Raw genomic sequence first — 17394 nt, 5'->3', positions numbered from 1 at the left:
AAGCAGGCTTCCCGCCGAGCAGGGAGCCCGATGCGGGGCTCGATCCCAGGACCCTGGGATCATGACCTGAGCTGAAGGCAGACGCATAACGACTGGGCCACCCAAGCGCCCCGCTCTTTTTTTTTTTTTAAAAAGCCATAAATTTGGCCAGTGGGAGGGGTGAAAAAGTAGCTGTGATGGGGCAGGAGCTGTGGGGGTTTTTTGTTTTTTGTTTTTTTTTCTCTTTTTTGGGGGGAGCTGGGTGTTGTTTTTGTTTTTTAAGATTTTATTTTATTTGTAAGTAATCTCTGTACGCAACAGGGCTTGAATTCAGAACCAGGAGATCAAGCGTTGCATGCTCTACTGACTGAGCCAACGAGGCATCCCTTGTTATCCTTTTTTGCTGAATGTTGTAACATGGTAGCATTTTTTATAAAGGAAAAAAAATTAAAATATTTAAACATAATTATACGCAAACAGTGAATCATGGAACACTACATCAAAAACTAACGATGTAACGTATGGTGACTAACATTAAATAAAATGTAAAAAATATTTAAACGTAGGAGATCGCGTTGTTATATGAAGTAACTTTTTAGATCATTAATTGAAGGAAAGAAAGAGAATGGACATGAGTTAATAGACGATAAAACAGGGGCACCTGGGGGGCTTAGTTGGTTAAGCAGCCGACTCTCAATCTCGGCTCCAGTCATGATCTCAGGGTCCTGGGATTGAGACTTGTGTTGGATTCCCTGCTCAGGAGGGAGACTGCTTGAGGATTTTCTTACTCCCTCTGCCCCTCCACCCACTTGCACACACTCCCACCACCCCCAAATAAGTAGATAAATAAATGATCTTTTTAAAAAAAAGATAAATTGGGGGGCGCCTGGGTGGCTCAGTTGGTTAAGCGACTGCCTTTGGCTCAGGTCATGATCCTGGAGTCCCGGGATCGAGCCCCGCATTGGGCTCCCTGCTCAGCAGGGGGTCTGCTTCTCCCTCTGACTCTTTCCTCTCCTGCTCTCTCTCATTCTCTCTCTCTCAAATAAATAAATAAAATCTTTAAAAAAAAAATAAAAAGATAAATTGGAAACCATAGTGGTTAAACAGGCATTTCCTATTTTTGGCTTACTCTACCTCAAGGTTACTCTAGAACGGGGCTCTGGTGATGGATGGTTGCAGGCAGAGTCACTTCAGAGGTGCGAACTCTTTGGATGAAGCCCAGGGTTTGTTACTCTGGTGTAGATTCTGTGCTTTAGAAAAGTTAAGTGGTGGAGGGAGCTAATGGTAAAATAGTTTTTTTTTTTCCCCCGCAAGTTGGTGTATTTGCAACTTCTCAGAACATTTCTTAGGTGAAGAGAGACTGCTATACTTCTTTTGCAGAAGAGGCATTATAGATGGGGATGTTACTGGAGAGCAGGGACTGCACTTTTATAACTGAACCTGGGAGGGTATTCTGCAGCTTGGCAAATACAGGCTGATCTCTTGAGCATAGCAGAGGGGTGTGGTGGTGTCTGGACTGATGCTTTGATGAGAGCTCTTGCCTGTGAGTTCTGCAGTGAAAAGGTCCCTGTGTTCATTTTGATGCTCAGATGGTGATTTCTGCATAAAATGCAATATGGGTTTGTTTCTTTGTTTGTTTTTAATTTGACAGGCGTATAAACCCTTTTCTGGTTTTTGTATTTTGAAGGACACAGAAACTGAAGCCTTTGTCATTTTCTCTCTGGATGCCCAGGGAAGTGTGCAGGAAGCATGCCATAGATTAGGACCAGGAGGAAAAATGTGTGATGGCTGTGACAGGGTCTTAAGGAAGGCAGCTACTGAACTTACTCAAGATTGTAAAAATAAATTCAGACCAGTTGTATCTCTGTGTAAACAAAAAACAAAAAAAGTCTGTGTATTCCTGTGAAACAGAGATGGTGTGTGTGTGTATGCACTTGACATGTGATTTAACAAGGTCTATTCAGGCAATACTAACTGCAGAACATAAAACAGTGTGACAGAACCTTCTTAACTACTGAGAATATAGCCAGGGAAATAATTCATTGTAGCAGAGAATGGTTTTTTTAAAAGTTTGACAAACACTACTGGTATCGAGTTAGGATTTTTCTCTTAGGGTTAATTTTCTTTCTCTCTGAAGGTACCCAAGCCCACCAATGGGATCTGTATCAGCACCTAACCTGCCTACAGCAGAAGAAAATCTGGAATATGTACGGACTCTCTATGATTTTCCTGGGAATGATGCTGAAGACCTGCCCTTTAAAAAGGGTGAGATCCTGGTCATAATAGAGAAGCCTGAAGAACAGTGGTGGAGCGCCCGGAACAAGGATGGCCGGATTGGGATGATTCCCGTTCCTTACGTTGAAAAGCTTGTGAGATCCTCACCACATGGAAAGCACGGGAATAGGAATTCCAACAGTTATGGGATCCCAGAACCTGCTCATGCCTATGCTCAACCTCAGACCACAACTCCTCTACCTGCAGTTTCCAGTACTCCTGGGGCAGCGATCAACCCTTTGCCATCCACACAGAATGGACCTGTCTTTGCCAAAGCCATCCAGAAAAGAGTACCCTGTGCTTATGACAAGACTGCCTTGGCATTAGAGGTAAAATTTACAGGGCTGGTTTTTTGGGTCTTTTTGACATTCGGTTTTCATTTTTAGTTTTAATTTTGTTTCTGCAAAGTAATGACTACTCACTTAAAAGTTCTGTTCAGGGGAATAAGATAACTAGGTGATTTTGGAAGATCCACTGTGAGTGTCCCACATGACTCTTGTCCTTTCCTATCCTTGTTTCTCCCAAGGTGTAGTCTCTCCTAGGTTTAGTCTCACAGTAGTTGGTTTTCTTTCCAATGAGAAAAGATGATGGTTAATAAAGACCCATGACCTAGACACGAAATCAGCATACAGGTAGACACATAGCCACTTGTACAGGTCCATATTTCTGACATTGTGATTAGTTGAGAAATATGAATAAATGTCTTAAAATTCCTCTTCAGCTAGGAAGAAATAAAAGTGTAAAATATCTCAGACTGGGGCGCCTGGGTGGCTCAGTCAGTTAAGTGTCTACCTTCTGCTCAGGTCATGATCCCAGGGTCCTGGAATCAAGCCCCACATCAGGCTCCCTGCTCAGTGGGGAGTCTGCTTCTCCCTCTCCTTCCACCCCTCCCCCTGCTTGTGCTCGTGCATGCTCTCCCTCAAATAAATAAATCTTTAATTAAAAAAATATATATCTCAGACCTTACCAGATTTATTTTTTTTAAGACTCTTGGAGAGCTTAGCATGTAACTGTGGCTTTCTGAACCAAGAAGTTCTGAAGACCAGTGTTGATAAGCCTTTTGAGGGCATAAACTGTGTATCACAGAAAGTAGAAGTTTGATGAGACATCCAATAAACCTGGAGTGACCATAAATGAGCACAAACCCCAGAGGAAGAACAGAAGGATTTGAAAAATAGATTTTTTGGGTACCTGGGTGGCTCAGTTGGTTAAGTGTCCGACTCTTGATCTCAGCTTGGGTCTCAATCTTAGGATCATGAGTTCAAGCCCCATGTCGGGCTCCGTGCTGGGTGTGGAGCCTACTTAAGGGGGGGAAAAGATTTTTAAAAAATTAATATTTTTAGAATAGTCCCATATATTTTTCATGTTATTTTTTACGAGGTATAAAATACGTGCAGTGAGATGGGCCCTAAATATTAACATCTCAGAATGCGGAATTTGATGCCACAAATCCTAGCTCTTTCATTTGTAGATAAGTCGTGAAAATGCTTTGTGAGCCACAAATTATTAGGTAAATAAGTATCATTATAATATTATTACGGTTGAATATTCTTTGTTGGTATTATCAAATTGCATATATGTTGGAGAAGCTGAGATTACACTAGTGATTGTTCTTTGTGTGTTCACCCCAAAGTCAAAGTAGGGCAGGGTTGGGAGACAGCCCAGGTACATGACAGAAGGATGAAGTAATGGAGTCTGTTGGCTTCAAAAAGCAGAACTTAACCCATAGAACAGCCTGTCCACAGATAAAAGCTAGCATTGATTTTTGTGTGTGTGGTTTTTTCCATTGGTTATCCTCCGTTTTCCTTGGATGAAGAGTAATGTCCGAGCGAACTACACCTGAAGGTTTGTTGCAGAGTCTGATTACTTCTCCCTCTCACATTGGCTGTAAAGGAGTAAGTTTCTGGGGCTTGTGGCAGGGACCAGGTTTAAGCAGGAGCCACATGCTTTTAATGCTTCCCAGTGGAGGAACAGGAAAGAAACCAGACTGAATCCTGGCTGAGTAGACCTTCCAGCTTTCTCATCCCCACACAGACCTGCCCCTGCACAGGTATACACCCCTCGCCTAGTTCACACAGCACCCTAAAATTACGTGGGGTGTTCTGGGCTCTAAAACCTTCCAGTTTGCATAGTGATTCCTGCCTTTTGAGGCATTTTCACATCTGTTGTCTCATCATAGGAGTGGAGAGCTCGGATTCAGAGAGTTGTTGTGACTCACATGTGTTAGGCGCATGGGGGTTGAGGCACCCAGTTAGAATTCCAGACTCCATAGAGGAAGTCAGGAATTGGGCTCTTACCTGAGCTAGGGTTTAAAGTCTCACTCCATTTAGGCCACCTGCCTGTTGACCTCTAGCTCTAAGATGTGTGTGCATTTTAGAAACCTGTATCTCCTGTGCATTGCTCAGACTGTGCATCGGGGGGATTGTAGAGTGGAAGACCGGATACTATAAAGGGGATCATTTATTTTCTTTTTTTTTTAATAAGATTTATTTATTTATTAGAGAATGCGGGCGGGAGCCGGGGCGGGAGTGGGAGACACAGAGGGAGAGGGAGAATCGTTGAGCGGACTGCCCACTCAGCAGGGAATCCCAGCACGGGGCGATCGCAGAAGATCTCAGATCCCTGAGGTCATGACCTGAGCTGGAATCAAGAGTTGGCTGCTTAACTGAATGAGCCACCCAGGCACCCCCAAAGGAGATCATTTAGAGCTTGGTGAGCAGATAAATGTGTGTAGGTGCCTTAGATCCGGATGAGGATTAAAAGCCTGGCTAATGATGGCTATTGGGGCGCCTCGGTGGATCAGTTGGTTAAGCATCTGCCTTCAGCTCAGGTCATGATCCCACCATGCTGGGATTGAGCCCCGCTTCAGGCTCCCTCTCTGCCCTGCTTGTGCTGTCTCGCTCTATTTCAGATTTTTTTTTTTTTTAATTTATCTGACAGAGCGAGAGAGCACAAGCAGGGGGAACAGTAGAGGCAGAGGGAGAAGCAGGCTCCCCACTGAGCAGGGAGCCCGATACGGGGCTCGATCCCAGGACTCTGGGATCATGACGTGAGCCAAAGGCAGACGCTTAACCATCTGAGCCACCCAGGTGCCCTCGCTCTATTTCAAATAAATAAATAAAATGATGTATATTTTAAGGTAACCCACATACTTGACCGTTATGCAGTTCTTGTTTCTCAGACCCCAGAAAGAGGTTAGTCTCCTTGTGACACTACCCCAGCTGTGTTAAGTCTCATCAAAGGCTTGCTTTGGTGTTTCACCAAGAGTGTAAGGGGGACCCGAGTAGTAAACTTTTGCCAAATTCCACTTGATGGTATTTCTCATTCTGTATATTTAAATGAGACTTTTGGCTATAGCATAAGTAAATAGTTCTATGAGCTGCGTTATCTTCTAAAACTTAGTGCGTGTCTGATCTTGTTAAAAACAACTCTCTTGAGACTTTTGCAATTAGGTTACCAGGAAAAGTATTAAAATTAAAATAAGAAAGGTGAAGTAAGTAGGACAAGATGTGCCAGTAATTGAAGCTTCCTTATTTCCCTTGATGGTATTAGAACGATGAGGGCTTAGGTGAACTTTATTTCATGAATCATTTCACACTATTTTCATAAAACTTGATTTTCAAAACATTCCTACAAGTAAAGAGAGATTTTATTTATTTTTAATATTTATATTTGTTTTTATAGATTTTATTTATTTATTTGAGAGAGTACGCATGTGCATGAGAGCGGGGTAAGGGGCACAGGGAGAAGCAGAATTCCTACCAAGCAGGGAGCCTGATGCATGGCTCGATCCAGGGACTCCAGGATTATGACCTGAGCCAAAGGCAGAGACGCCCAACCGACTGAGCCACCCAGGTCCCCATAAAGAGAGATTTTTGAAACAGGTCTGTGTTTAGCCGTTTTTCTCTCTTGTTTACCTCTTTTCAAGAAGTGAGTTGATGCTTGGGATTTAATTTGAAAAGGAATACTTGGGTACCTGGGGTGTGGTAAAGCAAGATGGTCAAGGAAAGATCATGGACCTGCATTCAAGTCCTGGCTTTTTGTAGTGTGATCTTGGGCAAGCTACTTCAATTCTTTGGAGTCTAAAAGGCACCCTTGTTCTGAAAGTTGATGTGAGTTTGTTCATTAATCATCCATTCATGCAACCAACCTGTGAGGGATGTCTTGTAGGTTCCTACCACCAAGGTGTTTACCACCTAGTGAGAGAATAGAGACAGAAACCAGCAATGTGGTAAGTGCTCTAATAACACAGAGTAGGAGGGAGAGTGGGGAAGGGCGAGGGTAGGAGATGGGAGTGTGGGTATTTGTCTGGGAAGCCTTCCTGGAGGAGGTGACCCTCAAACTGAGTTTTGAAGGATGAATAGAAGTTAGGTGGGTGAAGTGCCCGGAGACATTCCTGGCAGAGGTAAGAGCTTAACATGAACAAGACTTAATACCACCGAGTAGCTGCAGGTTGGTAAGAGTGTAGTATGTTGGGCAAAAGCGGCAAAAGACAAAGCAGAGGAAGTGGGCTGTTGCCTTGTCATCAAAGGGCTAGGCTGAGGAGACGAACAGTTTTCTTATGTTGCCTTCACTGAGGCATAAAATAGCCAGTTTCTCACAACTGATGGAGGTTCTGAAGTTTACAGGCAACTTACCTTTTTATTGATGGATTTTTAAATAATTTAGAGCAAACGCTTGAATCTCCCTATGATACCATTCTCACACGCTTGTATTCCAGTATACTTTCCTGACTAGAAAAGAAAGGGAAGAACTTTCTTCTTCTTCTTTTTTTTTTTTTTGTTAAAGATTTTATTTATTTATTTGACAGAGGAGAGACACAGCGAGAGCGGGAACACAAGCAGGGGGAGTGGGAGAGGGAGAAGCAGGCTTCCCACGGAGCAGGGAGCCCGATGTGGGGCTCGATCCCAGAACCCTGGGATCATGACCTGAGCCGAAGGCAGACGCTTAACGACTGAGCCACCCAGGCGCCCAAGGGAAGAACTTTCTTAGCATTGTCCTTAACTCTGGGGCTGCATACCTATGATTATTTGCTGTATGAAAATTTGTATCCAGGCATCTAAATGGAACCTCAGTGGAGCTTTCCCCTGTGGTATGGATTAAGAGAACAGTTGGTGAGGGTGCCTGGCTCAGTCACTTAAGCATCAGACTCTTGATCTTGGCTCAGGTCTCGATCTTAGGGTCGTGAGTTTGAGCCCCATGTTAGGCTCTACACTGGGCATGGAGCCTACTTAGTTTAAAAAAAAAGTTGGTGACAGTAGGGATCTGTGGGAATCAGAGTCAGTGGAACAGATTCTGTGGAGGAAGAAGAACATTTTCTTGGCCTGCAAGTGAGGCTTCAGGTGACTTAGGATGGGGAAGAAAGGCAAGTTGAGTAATAGTTAGATCATTCAGTCTGCCCATCTTCCTAATGCTTTTAGCTTTCTGCAGCATCTAAATCCATTGGCCCTCTGGCTCCAAAAACACTCCTTCAGCAAAGGTTTACTGAGTACTTACAATGTGGCAGAAATTGTTAAGGAGTTTGGAGTTCAGTAGTGAGAAAACAAAGCTCTCTGTCCTTGTGGAAGTTCTGGAATATAGTCTGTGAGTGGTTCCTTTTAGCTCTCCACCAGGAAGAAACAACGAGTCCCCTTCCTGTATTTGCTTAGCCCGATGTTTGGACTTTAGTATGTGACCATACAGTTATCCCTCTTCAGGTTTGTGGTGGGAGGGTGCGTTTCTTTTTGTTTTTGTCATACACCATCTGTACAGTTATCTGAATCTTTTAAAATCCTTGTTATGTCATCTGGCATATTGATCACCCCCCTCAGTTTCATGTTAACTGCAGATTTCATAAAAGCACGATCCAGATCTTTGTACTAAAGTCCTCTGCAGCCTCTCCTGATCTACGTAGCATATCTAAAAAAAGATAACGAGGTTGTTGTGGCATGACTTGTTCTTGGTTGAGCCTGTATTGCCTTCCAGATACCATCTGTTTGCTAATTGCATTCAGAATTTTGTCCAGGTTTGATTTCATGCTCACCTTTTACGTTTTATAGAATCTGCCATTATCCCTCTTTTAACAAAACCAAGAAACTTGACCGTTCATAGGTCTACCAGTGTCCTGTGTTGTATGTTCTCTGGCAGGTGACCAGAGTTGAACTCTCATTCCCGCTTGCCGGTGTGTTTGGTCAGTACTTAGATTATCTGTCTTACCAGTATAAGGACATCCTTTCATCTTTAGCGCATGTTTTTTTTTATGATGCTCAGAGTTCTTTGTGTGAGTTCACCAGCATTCTCAAGATACTTGCTGTTTTCACTCCCGTTGGGGTCATCTGTGATTGTGTTCATATTTCTTCTTGGATTGTCTTCTCCCCATTTTGAAACCCCTAGTCACTGGATTACATACATCTGGTTTCTGAATCTTTTGAATCTTTTAAGGCCCATGGCACCACTTCCTTCACTGACTGGCCTGGTATTCTCAGGTTTCTACTTCAACCACTTGGTTTTGCTTCATTGGTTAGAATTAAATTCACATTAGCAGTTTCTTCATTGATTCTTCTACTGACTGAGATCAGGTTGTCTGCAAAGCAAAACTAGGTTTCATTAGTACTAGCTGTATTTTTCAGCCTCTCAGGGATCATCTGTGAGTTCCTCTGTCTGTGTCACCTGTAATATATATCCTACAGTGATGTCAGGTCTGTACATGCTCATCAAACATCTGAATCAGCTCTGGAGATCTGTACATAGCCTCCCAACATAACAGGGCCACTCTGTCTTACCTCCTGTCACATTCCATCAATGATCCCCCTTCTCACCAAGGTTTGTCAGAGATGCCCACAAGCTCATATTCACCTGTTAAGTAAGAATCTCAGGGCTTTTCATCAGGACTGACAGGCTCCTTCTCCACCCTTCTGTCATTGATGTTTGTTGGTTTTGCTTAGCAATATCTAGTTTTATGAATTTAACTTACTCTACTTGTGTACCAAAAGTGTTTTTTTCCTTAATCACAGTGCTTTATCCAGAGTAGGAATCTTTAAAAAGTGCTTTAGAATTTTTTCTTCTAACATATCATGTTCTCTTTGGGTTGTGAATTAGAGAAGATTATCTCTAAAAGGTTTTTGTTCCTCTTCCTTAATGTGTGAATTAGGTGAGAATATCATGAAATTGAGGCCCTGGCATGGTTCAGGCAAGGCCTGTCCCAGCCTGGTCATTATGCTGACCATAGTTTTCTGTATGTGGTAATCGTTGTTGAGTAAGAAGAACCATCAGCCAGGGGCTTCACAGAGAGTATTTTAGTTAGTCCTTATGGCTGCCTTATGGGGTAGGTGGCACCAGTCCCATTTTACCCCCTTAGAACTTAAGGTTTGTGTAAATTTGTTGATAGTCTCACAGGTGGTATGTGGCAGAACTAGGACTCAGCCCACAGTCTTATTTTTTTTTTTAAGATTTTATTTATTTATTTGAGAGAATGAGAGATAGAGAGCACAAGAGGGAAGAGGGTCAGAGGGAGAAGCAGACTCCCTGCTGAGCGGGGAGCCCGATGTGGGACTCGATCCCAGGACTCCAGGATCATGACCTGAGCCGAAGGCAGTTGCCCAACCAACTGAGCCACCCAGGTACCCCCAGAGTCTTATTTTTAAACAGCTTTATTGAGGTATAACTTATATATTACACGATTAACCCATTTAAACCATACAATTCACTGGTCTTGGTGTGTTACATTCTTTTTTTTAATTGTAAAATTGCATAATGGAATTTATTTTTTTATTATTTTTTTAAAGAATTTATTTGAGAAAGAGAATGAGATAGAGCATGAGAGGGGGAAGGGTCAGAGGGAGAAGCAGACTCCCTGCTGAGCAGGGAGCCCGATGCGGGACCCGATCTGGGATTCCAGGATCATGACCTGAGCTAAAGGCAGTTGCTTAACCAACTGAGCCACCCAGGCGCCCTGGAATTTATTTAAGTGTACAATTCAGTGGCATTAGTTACATTCATTAATTGTGCAACTGTCACCACTATTTATTTCCAAAACTTTTGCATCACCCCAAACAGAAACTCTGTAACCATTAAGCAGTAACTCCTCATTCCCCTCTCCTGAGGTCCTGGTAAGCTCTAACCACCTTTCCATATATATGAATTTGCCTATTCTAGATATCTCATATAAATGGAATCCTACAATATTTGTCCTTTGGGTCTGGCTTATTTCACTTAGTGTAATGTTTCAAGGTTCATCCATGTGGTAGCCTGTATCTTCATTCTTTTTATGGCCAAATATTCCATTGTATTGATATATCACATTTTATTTATACATTCTTTCTTTCTTTCTTTATTTTAAAGATTTTATTTGACAGAGAGAGACACAGCGAGAGAGGGAACACAAGTTGGGGGGGTGGGAGAAGCAGGGTTCCCGCGGAGCACGGAGCCCGATGCGGGGCTCAAGCCCAGGACCCTGGGACCGTGACCTGAGCGGAAGGCAGATGCTGAACGACTAAACCACCCAGGCGCCCTATACATTCTTTAGGTGATAGACATCAGAGTTATTTTCACCTTTTGGCTATTGAGAATAGTGTTACGAGCATTCATGTACAAATTTTGTTTGAATACCTGTTTTCAGTTCTTTGGGGTATATACCTAACAGTGGAGTTGTTGGGTCATAATGGTAACCATATTGAACTTTTTGAGGAACCACCATAGTTTTCCACAGTGGCTGCACCATTTTACAGCAGTGTACAAGGGTTCCAGTTCTCCATGTCCTCACCAACACTTACTGTTTTTCCATTTTTAAAATTTCGATTTGCATTCTATAATTACTAATAAAGTTGAACATCTTTTCATGTGCTTCTTGGCCATTTTTTATATCTGCTTTGGGAAAATGCTCAAGTCCTTTGCCTGTGTTTTAATTGGATTGTTTTTTATTGTTGTTGAGCTTTAGGAGTTAATCTATTCTGGATTATTAAATTCTTATCAGATATATGATTTCTAAATGTTCTTTTTCCCTTCTGTAGGTTTTCTTTTCATTTTCTTGATAGTGTGCTTTGATGCATTTTTTTCTTTTTAAGATTTTATTTATTTATTTGACAGAGAGCGAGAGAGGGAACACAAGCAGGGGGAGTGGGAGAGGGAGAAGCAGACTCCCCACTGAGCAGGGAGCCCGATGCGGGACTCCATCCCAGGACCCTGGGATCAGTACTTGAGCTGAAGGCAGACGCTTAACCAACTGAGCCACCCAGGTGCCCTGATGCACATTCTTAATTTTGATGAAATGCAACTTACCTTATTTTTCTTTTGCTACTCATGCTTTTAATGTCATATCTAAGAATCCATTACCAAATTCAAGGTCACAAAGATTTACCCCAGTGTTTTCTTCTAAGAGTTTTATGGGTGTAGCTCTTATATGTAATTTGTTTCTCCATTGTGAGTTAATTTTTGTATATGGTTTGATGTAGCAGTCCAGATCCTTCCTTTTGCATGTAGAAATCCAATTGTACCAGCACCACTTTCCTCATTTGAATGAACTTGGCACTCTTGTCAAAAATCATTTGGTCTTGGGCGCCTGGGTGGCTCAGTTGGTTGAGCGACTGCCTTCAGCTCAGGTCATGATCCTGGAGTCCTGGGATCGAGTCCCACATCGGGCTCCTGGCTCGGCGGGGAGCCTGCTTCTCCCTCTGACCTTCTCCCCTCTCATACTGTTTCTCTCTCTCTCTCTTTCAAATAAATAAATAAAATCTTAAAAAAAAAAATCATTTGGTCTGGGGGTGCCTGGGTGGCTCAGATGGTTGGGCGTCTGCCTTCGGCTCAGGTCATGATCCCAGGGTCCTGGGATCGAGCCCGGCTTCGGGCTCCCTGCTCGGTGGGGAGCCTGCTTCTCCCTCTCCCTCTGCCTGCTTCTACATTCCCTCTCTCTGTCTAAAAAAAAAAATCATTTGGTCCTAGGGGCGCCTGGGTGGCTCAGTTGATTGAACGTCCAACTCTTGGTTTTGGTTCAGGTTGTGATCTCAGGGGTGAGCCCCATGTCAGGCTCCACACTCAGCGGGGAGTCAGCTTGATTCTCTCTCCCTCTGCCCATCCCCCCCACACTCTCATGTGCTCTCTCTCTCTCTCATAAATAAATCTTTAAAAAAAAATCATTGGTCATAAATGTGTTTATTTCTGAACTCTCAGTTCTATTCCGTTGGTCTGTATGTGTGTCTGTATGCCAGTACCACATTGTTTTGATTACTATAGCTTTGTGTAGTAGTTGTGAAGTCAGGAAGTATGAGTCTTACGCTTTGTTATTCTTTTGCAAGATTGTTGTAGCTATTCAGGGTGTCTTGCAATTCCATGTGAATTTGAAGATCAGCTTTTCCAGTTCTGCAAAAAATGTTTGAATTTTAATAGGGATTGTATTGAATTTGTAGATCTGTGGTTAGTGTTGACATCTTGATAATACTAAGGCTTCCTATCTATGAACACAAGATGTCTTGCCATTTACTTAAGTCTTTAATTTTTTTTCAGCAACATATTAGAGCATTCAATGTACAAGTTTTACTTTGGTAAAACACACTATTAACTTATTCCCAGTTATTTTATTCTTTTTTTTAAGATTTTATTTATTTATTTGACAGAGAAAGAGACACAGCGAGAGAGGGAACACAAGCAGGGGGAGTGGGAGAGGGAGAAGCAGGCCTCCTACCGAGCAAGGAGCCTGATGCGGGGCTCATCCCAGGACCCTGGGATCATGACCTGAGCCGAAGGCAGACACTCAACAACTGAGCCACCCAGGCGCCCTATTTTATTCTTTTAGATGCCACTGTAAATGGAATTGTGTTTTGGGTTTGTTTGTTTTTTTAAGATTTTTAAATTTATTTGTCAGAGAACGAGAGCACAAGCAGGGGGAGCTGCAGGCAGAGGAGGGAGAAGCAGGATCCCTGCTGAGCCAGGGAGCCTGATGTGGGGCTCGATCCCAGGACCCTGGGATCATGACCTGAGCTGAAGGCAGATGCTTAACAACTGAGCCACCCAGGTGCTCCTGTGTTTTTGTTTTTTTAAGTTTTTTTTTTTTTTAAGTAATGGTGCTTAAACCCACAGCTCCAAGATCAACAAGAGTTACATGTTCCACCAACTGAGCCGCCAGGTGCCCCAAAATGGAATTGCGTTCTTAATTCTTCATTAACTGGTTTATAGAAACACAACTGGTACTTGTGTGTTGATCTTGTACCCTGTAACTTTGCTGAATTTTATTAGCTCTAGTAGCTTTCTTGTGGAATCTTTGGAATTTTCTATATATAGGATCCCGTCATCTGCAGATGGAGATAAGTTTTACTTCTTCCTTCCCATAGCCCACATTTCTCTTGCATCACAGCATACTGGCCTGTAATACTTTTAATCCCTGGCCCATCTTAAAATAAAATCCCTGTTTTCATAAGAAGTGTTAACTGGTAAGCAGCCCTCTTAATTAAATCGAGTTGCTGCCCTGAAGGATAATGTAAATTTCAAGGAACAGAACAAGTGTTCAGTATTAAAAACCAGGAAGTAGCATTGGTTGTGGGGGAAAGTGCCATGAGACTGCTTGACTGCTACTCAGGGCACACGGACAAGGAGGGTTGTAGCCCTTAAAAGCCTCTTAAGCTCTGGGAGCTTTGATTCAGGTACTGGTGCATGGAGAGCACAAGGGCAGGTGTTAAAACAGGTGACAACCCCAGGCAGCTGGGGCAGGGCTGTTGTCCGCTTTGTTCTCTGTTGTATCCTTACGGGGCCTGCCACGGAAATAATCACTATTTGTAGAACAAGTAAATGAATGAAAGCCACAAACCACAGAGTTAAAACTGCCTGGTGGTTGCAGGACGTGGGTTTTTGTTGTGTTTATACCTTTTTTGGGTTATGGACCCCCTTTTAGAATCTGATGAAAGCTTTCTCCAGGAAAACAACATACATTACACTTAAACATACAATGCACTTACATACAATTCTGTGTATACTTTTGGGATGTTCTTTGATTTCTTTTCTTTTTTTTTTTTTTTAAGATTTTACTTATTTGACAGAGACAGCAAGAGAGGGAACACAAGCAGGGGGAGTGGGAGAAAGAGAGAAGCAGGCTTCCCGCCGAGCAGGGAGCCCGATGCGGGGCTCGATCCCAGGACCCTGGGATCATGACCTGAGCCGAAAGCAGATGCTTAATGACTGAGCCACCCAGGCACCCCTGTTCTTTGATTTCTGAGACACATTCATGTCACCCAAGTTAGAACCTCTGATTCCATTGTAACCCATTGTACTCCTGATTTTATTTTATTTAATTTAAAGATTTTATTTATTTGACATAGACGCAGCGAGAGAGGGATCACAAGCAGGGGGAATGGGAGAGGGAGAAGCAGGCTTCCCGCGGAGCAGGGAGCCCGATGTGGGGCTCGATCCCAGGACCCTGGGATCATGACCTGAGCCAAAGGCAGACGCTTAACAACTGAGCCACCCAGGCGCCCCCTCATTTTATTTTTATATAACCAGAGAGTACAATCTGAAAACATCCGAATGGGGAAAGGAGACTGACTGGGGAAGCAGAGAACTGCTGTGGCAGCCAGTGCTTGGGCCCTCCAGGGCTTTGACTGCTCTTGGAATCAGGTGCCAGAAGTCAGGCAGTAGAATTATTGCCAGAGCCCTTCTTTATGCTCTGGACAAGTAGAGCTATAGGAAACCATCGCTAGCATCAGGAAGTGCCCTCTTGCCTTCTTGCATGGTTCTCACTAGACACAAAGAATGGGACTGACTAGTGTCCTACCGATGTGTGCTTAATTTTAGAGTTGATGTGTACACTTCCCAAGTGCTGAGTGCAGCCAGGCACAAAGATAATAGTGTGGCAGTTCTTCTAATGATAAGGATTGTCATGGGGTGACATGCAGTAAGGTATGTGTCTCCTCTTGATCTGTTGATAGGATCAGCCACATCTTCCAGGCTTAGAGTGCTCCTTGAACTGAGTTGATATCCACCAACTTTGAGGTCAATCTGCTCTCTGAAGTGAGTGGTTCTTTGGGCTCAGTTCTACCGTGAAGCCAAAGGAAGGGCATTGTAGCAGAATCGGGTGTGATGAGAGGAGCAGCAGGATGGCATTTTAGGATCTGAGTCCGAGCATTCTTTAGTGGAGCCGTGAAGAAGCTGGTCCACAGCCAGGCCTGTAATTGTGGGCAGCTGGCAGCATAACAGAGCCAGGGCATCTTTTCTGTGTTGGTGTTCTAGGGCTTGTTCCCCATGGGAAGGGCCTTGGACTGAGCTAGCAATAGCATGAGGAATGACATGCTATGTTTTGACATGTGAGAGCTCCTGCAAGGCCAGAATGAGGCATTAATGGTCAGGTGGCCATCAGATGTCTCTCATCCATTCTCTCTTCCTAGCCTGAACCTTGACTTATCTCTACTAGTCAAGGTTCCCTGGGTCAGAGCAATAGCTCTCTGCTCCTGTGCTCTGCAGCATGGACTCTCAGTACTGTTTTTCTTCCACTTGCTGCTTTTTATACTGTTTATTCTCTAACAAACATTCATTGAGCATCTGCCACATCTGGACAGTAGATTATTTATTGTCTATCCCACAGTGAAGACAAGAGGTTCCTTGAGGATGGGAACTGAGCTGCAATAGATATGCAGTAAATCTTACTAAATTGATGATGTAGAATGGTGTGGAAAGGATCCTTTAAAGACTGTCAGAATCACAGGTTAATTAGAAGGCACAAAGTTTGAATGTCCTTGTCAGTTTTCAGTACTTGGCTCATCTTCTCCATCTTCCCATTGTCTTCCTCAGCTGCTTGGTATCCATCACAGTAATTTATTAGACCCTACTTTTTAGGCCTGCCCCTTTTCTTCTCTCATTCTAATGTAAGGCATCCTTCCCATCCCATCAGTTTTGAGAGGACCCATGTTGTTACGAACAAGGTTGAAACCCACTTTGATACAGTGCTTCTCCATGCTGATTCCATTTCTTCCCAGCATTCTTCCAGAAGGCAGTGACCAGCTGGGAGCATGAGCATGAACATGGGTGTGGGGGTTGGGTTCTATTCAGGAATCCCCACTCTGATAACCGCTACCACTTACTTAGCTGGATGTCCTGGTTAACAATTCCCATGTAGTACTTCCTTTAGTTACTACAAGAACCTTTTTTCTTTTTTAAGTTTTTATTTATTTATTTGTCAGAGAGACAGGGCGCACAAACAGGAAGAGCGGCAGGCAGAGGGAAAAGCGGGTTCCCTGCTGAGCAAGGAGCCTGATATGGGACTCGATCCCAGGACCCTTGGGATCATGACATGAGCCGAAGGCAGACGCTTAACCGACTAAGCCACCCAGGCATCCCTATAAGAACCTTTCAAAGTCAGAAGGAAATTGAGACTTGGACAGCTTGAGCAGTTTGCTATGGTCACATAGGGCATCAGTCTAGTTCCGCCCCACACCAAAGTTCATAGCACGAGTCACCACAGTGCCACTTTATACCTGTTTTAAGCATACAAGAGATTGCTTACGCCCTTTTGTTGTAGATTTTAGACCTTAGTTTTAGGTTGTTCTTATATTCAAGTTGTATCTTTATATATCCTGAATACACAGTATAGAACCTAGCCCAGTGCTCTGAGTAGAATAAATGCTCCATCTGTAGTGGCTGCTGCCTGGAGATCCTTCTTGCTCTCATTGTCTGCATGTGCAGCTGTATAAGGTGGTTTTAAGGCAGCTTGGGTTGTCCTTAGGATTTTTTTGATTTTGATCAGGGGGTTGACTACATACATGTCTTCAACTGTGAAAGAAGAGCAGAGGTCCAGGGTTGCTTAGGACCAGCTTGACGATTCTGGGCAACAGCATTTTAAGCTGTGCAGTTGTAGAATTGCATTTACATCATGTCCTTGCGTCTGTCATAAGTCCATATCTGGGAAAGAGCTCGGCAAGTTTGAGAAACTAAAAGGAAGCCAGTGTAGATTGGAGGGGAGGAGCAGAGAGGTGTGAATCGAGGTTGGAGATGGGAGGAATCAGGACTCAGATGAGGCAGAGCCTCGAAGATTGGAGTTTGGATGTTGCTTCTTATGCAGAGAATAGGTGTTGGGAGGTTTAAAAGGCAGAGCAGTGACCCAGTTGTTTGTCTTTTTTAAAGGTCTGTCTTCTGTCCTTAGACCCATGTGCCTGTCACTTCTGTCCTCTAACACCTTGCTCCTCTGCT

At 43.5% G+C, this 17394-nt stretch overlaps 1 protein-coding gene across 1 annotated transcript in view; it reads left to right on the top strand.

Annotated features, from left to right (window-relative positions):
- Nucleotides 1–17394, top strand: part of CRKL (CRK like proto-oncogene, adaptor protein) — a 37385-nt gene that overhangs the window by 11145 nt on the left and 8846 nt on the right. Inside the window, exon 2 of the mRNA XM_028094924.2 lies at nucleotides 2117–2582. Coding sequence (XP_027950725.1) covers nucleotides 2117–2582 — 466 coding nt within the window. The remainder of the gene's footprint in view (nucleotides 1–2116; nucleotides 2583–17394) is intronic.

This window comes from Eumetopias jubatus, unplaced genomic scaffold (assembly GCF_037043125.1).
Source record: "Eumetopias jubatus isolate StellerSeaLion01/CBP00866 unplaced genomic scaffold, mEumJub1_p1.0 scaffold_16, whole genome shotgun sequence".
Classification (NCBI taxonomy): Eukaryota; Metazoa; Chordata; class Mammalia; order Carnivora; family Otariidae; genus Eumetopias; species Eumetopias jubatus.
The sequence above is the reverse complement of the archived record's forward strand: the minus strand, read 5'-3'. Positions and strand labels throughout refer to the sequence as shown.